We start from the raw sequence: 4,767 nt of genomic DNA on the forward strand, positions 1-4,767 counted from the left end.
GCGGCCGGGTGATGGGTGGCGGTCCCGAGCCAATCGGCGCGCGGCGAGGCGTTGATATAAGGCGGCGCGGGTGCTTAGGCGGCGCAGTGCTCCGTGCAGCCGGGACGGGCCTCACTCTGCTCCTCCGCGCGGGCCTTCAGGAGACGTTTCCCCTCAGAATTGATTCTTAGCCTTCCTGTGCTTCTTTTTCGTTTGTTTGGTTTTTTTTATTCCTCCCCGTCACTTCCGCCTCGCTTCCTCTCCCACTTCCGCCTCCTCTTCCGGCCGCTTCAGCCGAGGGGCGTCGCGATGCTGTCGGCAGCGGCGGGGGGCCCCGGGCCCGGCGGCTTGGAGCGGCGCGGCGGCCGCTTCAGCGTCCTCACCTGGGAGCAGGTGCAACGGCTGGACCAGATCCTGGGCGAGGCCGTGCCCATCCACGGCCGCGGCAACTTCCCCACCCTGGCCGTGCGGCCGCGCCGGATCGTGCAGGTGAGCGGGGTTGCACCTTGTAGACCGGCTACGTCAGGGGCGCCCCCTGCTGTGGAGGGTGAGGCGTGGATGACGTCTCCCTGGCCCTGAGGAGCTTGGGCTGGTGGTGTGGGAGGGGTTAAACCTCCTCCCCACCCTGCTGCCTTGTAGCTGGCAGTGTGCAAGGGGTTAAACCTTGCTGCGAGCTCTGTGCCATGGAGACGGGGTTAAACCCACCTTGCTGCGAGCTCTGTGCCATGGAGACGGGGTTAAACCCACCTTGCTGCGAGCTTTCCTTGCTCCGTGCCATGTGGCTGGCAGTGTGGATGGGGTTAAACCCACCCTATTGCAGGCTGAGGTGGCTCCTTCCCTGCCCCCCCAATCCCTCTGCCTTATAGCTGGCAGCGTGCAAGGGGTTAAACCTTGCTGCGAGCTTAGGTGACCCCTTTCTTGCTCCCGGCCGTGTGGATGGGGTTAAACCCGCCCTGCTGCGGGCTTGCTGCTGAAGGGCTGGAGCTTGGCCCCTCCAGGGCTGAGACCTGGCCCCTGCAGGAGGGGGGAGCCCCGTACGGTGTCCCAGGAGGGTCTGCATCTTGGGGGCAGGCCGACCCGAGCCTTTCCTGAAAGGTTCCTGCAGAACCTGGACTTTGGGCTGGGGCTGGGGCTGGTCCTGTGCTCGCTGTTTTACTGTCTGCTTATATGGGGCTTGGAATCTGCTAGCAGAAAATAAAACTGCTGAGACAGTGAGATCCGGTCTCCTGCCTTTGGCATCTCGCCACCTGGGCTCAGAAATTCCCTAGCTGAAGCAAATGCATTTAACTAGCCAAATCCAAGGTGGTGGCTGCTTAGTTGCTGAATCCAGACCGAGGCCTAGGAGTCTTGCTGTTAGCTCTTGAAAAGAGATGCATGACAAGGATTTGGAAGGAAACTGGAGCTGTGTGCAAGCTGAGGTACAAGGCTGACCTCCATTCCCAGGAGTCCTCACAGCAAAGTCCATTTAGATAGAGCTGCTTTTATTAATCGTCTCTAGCCCCAAACATTCACTCCAGGGGCAGAGGGGCGTTGAAGGTAGGAAGAATTTTTCCCTGTTTTAGATAAAAAGCTTATTTTTCAAATACCTTAATCTAATAAATACCTTGTCTAGTACAGCTTGCCATAGACCCATTCTGTAATCGGATCCACGCAAAGCTTTTTCCTCTGTAAGAGACTACTTTAGTGCATGACTAAAGTAGCACAAGTCAGCCGATGACTCCCTATATGCCTGAAGAAGGCCCAAAATTTTGCAAAGGACAATTTTTTCCAACTGCCCAATTGGTCTAATAAAAGAGATCACCTCTACCTCAAGAACCTTGTCGGCCTGTGACCAACACTGCAACCAACACCCTTTGCTATAAAGTAGAGCTTTCATAATGGCTAAACTCGGACCTTTATCTGCACATGCTTGTTACATAACTGGAAGGTTTATGAGCAACTTCTATGCTGTTCTAGGTGCAGCAGGTCCTATTAAAAGGCCTGGTTTAGGCTCCTTTGAAAAAGTAAAGCTCTGAGTTGACCTCAATTATCTGAGTGTCAAGGGGATGTCGAATGTTTGGATTTGTCAGTGTAAATTTAATGTTGGGACATGATGACCCTATTTCAGATTCTTGAGGTCTGGAGCATCAAAAGCTGAGCTTGTAGCTGAAGGGACAAACTGATGCAGGTTTTTTTTTTTCCTGTACAGCTCCATGGGTAGCTGAAGCTGTAGTAATTTGTTAGAATGTGCATTAGAGACCTAATCTGTAGTCGGCTGTAGCAAAAGTAATGTGTAACATTGAAGGGGCACTCCCAATTTGAAATGGGCTGGAGCTGTATTTCTTAACTAAAGCACTAGAAGATTTAAAAATGAATTCTCAACATCTGAGATTATTTTAAATTATGATGCTGCCTCTACAGTTTGTACAATTTGACATTGAAGGAGAGTAGCTATGAGACCTGTTTGCATTAAATGTTTCCATTAGCATTTTAAAACGCAGGACTTGCTTCTCCAAAAAAGGTTGTTTTTCGTTTAAATGTCAGTCCAAATGCAAGTGTCCTTCAGTTCTTGCCAAATTGACAGTAATCTGCATAGTTTGTGCCCCAATCTAATCTTTCTAAATTAACAAACTGTTTTAAACAAAGTAATAAACACTGATTAATATTAAAGCTAACAACAGTGTTTAAATAGGCTGCTGCATATTCATGTTTGGGAGGCTACTTCATTCCTCAGTAATGACTCATCAAATGTTAAAATCTAGCGTGCTGGCTTCTAATTAAAAAGGCTGTTCACAAAGCAAAAACCAAACTGGCTTTCACAAGAAACTAACCTCTAAGATTTGTAGGCCTGAACTGTTTCACTTTTAAAAACAATTAAAGGGGATCTGGAAGATGTTGCAACTACATTGTATTAAAAAAAAAAAAAAAAAAAAAAAAAAAAAAAAAAAAAAAAGCATGAGCTGAATTTGCGTTCAGGTTCAAGCTGCATCAATTGGATTGCTGGAGTGCTAAAAGTGCATGCATCTGAGGTTCAAAGCCTAACGAAATCTCATTGAACAAATTATGAGACACTACTATTGGTGCTAAATTTATTTTCTGTGTAGTAGAAGAAACCTGCCAGCACTTCTAGAAGCCAGATAGCTAGTATCAAATGTTCCATTTAACACTAGCAGTAAGTAACTTTAAACTAAAGAGCCCATCTTCCTTGGTGCCAAAGCTGTAATGACTGATGAAAAGCATTGCCACTAGCAATTTCAGATACTAAATACTGAGGACAGTAGCTTCAATTTAGATAGTCTATCTAGCAGCTTCTGCACACAGGTTTGACTAATCTGAAGCAAGCAACCAAAAAAGGCAGTTAACTACTTATACTTGGCTCATACAGTTTGTTACCTAAATGATGATATAGAAAACCAGTCCAAAAGCAGGCAGCGACAAAACCTGATGGTCAGAATCAGTTCTCTACCAATATATTGAGTAACCCTGTTAGCTTCACAGGAAGCTGATCCCTACCACGATCTCCTGGGAGTGGTCTGTTCCCCTTATCACTTAATCCCATAGCAGTCAGTGAACAATAGTTCAAATACTCCTTTTCCTCTGCTATGGCTATGGTTCATAACAAAGCCTTTTGCATAGGTAAGGTTTCAAGTGTCCTCTTCATAGATCGCATCAAAACATTTAAACAAAACACTTAAACCCTGCGCAGAAGGCCTTACTGTGTCTAGCAAGCTTCTAGCTATATCCTGTCCAAAGAAACGGAACTATTCTAAAGGAGCTGTCTCATCCCTGATGCCTGTTGCCATTTCGTGCCAAAGATTTTTCCACTAGCTTTGGGGGGTAAGGATTGCACCAGTAGGGAGTAGAATGTGTGCGAGATGGTGGACCTAATGGTTATTATTCTTTTTAGGACCAACACTACTCTAAACGTCACAACTGTATCCCCACGAATTTCTTTATTAACATGCTGCATATGCAGGAAACCTGACTTAACTCTACAGTTACAGCAATCAGAAGGAACTGGCGTGAAATCTTATTTGACCTTCATACTTGAAACTTTAGTTTAATTTGTTGTCACGTCTCCAGAAATACATTTTTCTTCTGCCATTCAGATTTTGTTCAGTGTGTAACTTTTTTTCCCCTAAAACTTCTGTCCCAAAATCTGTAGCTTTCTAAACTCTTTGGATTTAAAAGTAAGGCTGTATGTGCTGATAGGTATTTGATGCTTTTAATGTTAAATAGTTTACTAGTTAACAGTTACCTGACACTAGAATCTTACAATTTGGCAATGAGTTCAGGCATACTTCCAGTTTGAGAGCCACAGTAACTAGTGCTAAAGAATAATTGAGAAATACACCAGCTCTATAGAATATAACATCTTGAATTATTTTTTTTTCCCCCTAATGATTAAACTTTGACCCAAGTGCTCTTTGCTTCCTTGAAAGTATATCTGACTATAGGACTAGGATAACATCAGCTACTTCTGTGAAGGGTTGTTAAGATAGTGCCCTAGCTTTGACATAACTAACTTCTTATCCCTTGCCTCTTTAACCTTCTAGTAAGTGGTGCTGGTTCTAACTTGACCTTCAGGAACCTTACTTGGTTTAGGCCATGTTTGCCCAACCAGGGGGAAAAGGAGCAGTGACTTGCAATCCGAGCTAAGCATTGACAATGCAGTAGTAGAAGTCATTAAGATTATTTGAAAGGGCAGTGTTCCAAGCTGCCTCTTCCAGGTAGTGTCCTCTAGTAACCTTATTCCTGCATCAGACTTCTCATCTTAGTTGCATTTCAGTTTGAATTCACAGTTGTTGA

The 4,767-nt window shown here is 45.5% G+C and overlaps 1 protein-coding gene across 1 annotated transcript in view; it reads left to right on the forward strand.

Moving 5' to 3' along the window:
- The first annotated feature begins 67 nt into the window (after positions 1-67).
- TENT5B (terminal nucleotidyltransferase 5B) overlaps positions 68-4,767 on the forward strand; it is an 8,681-nt gene continuing 3,981 nt past the window's right edge. Inside the window, exon 1 of the mRNA XM_006019369.3 lies at positions 68-468. Within this exon, the coding sequence (XP_006019431.1) occupies positions 289-468 (180 nt within the window). The 5' untranslated portion in view covers positions 68-288. The remainder of the gene's footprint in view (positions 469-4,767) is intronic.

The sequence above is a fragment of the Alligator sinensis genome, unplaced genomic scaffold (genome assembly GCF_000455745.1).
Source record: "Alligator sinensis unplaced genomic scaffold, ASM45574v1 scaffold337_1, whole genome shotgun sequence".
Lineage (NCBI taxonomy): Eukaryota > Metazoa > Chordata > Crocodylia > Alligatoridae > Alligator > Alligator sinensis.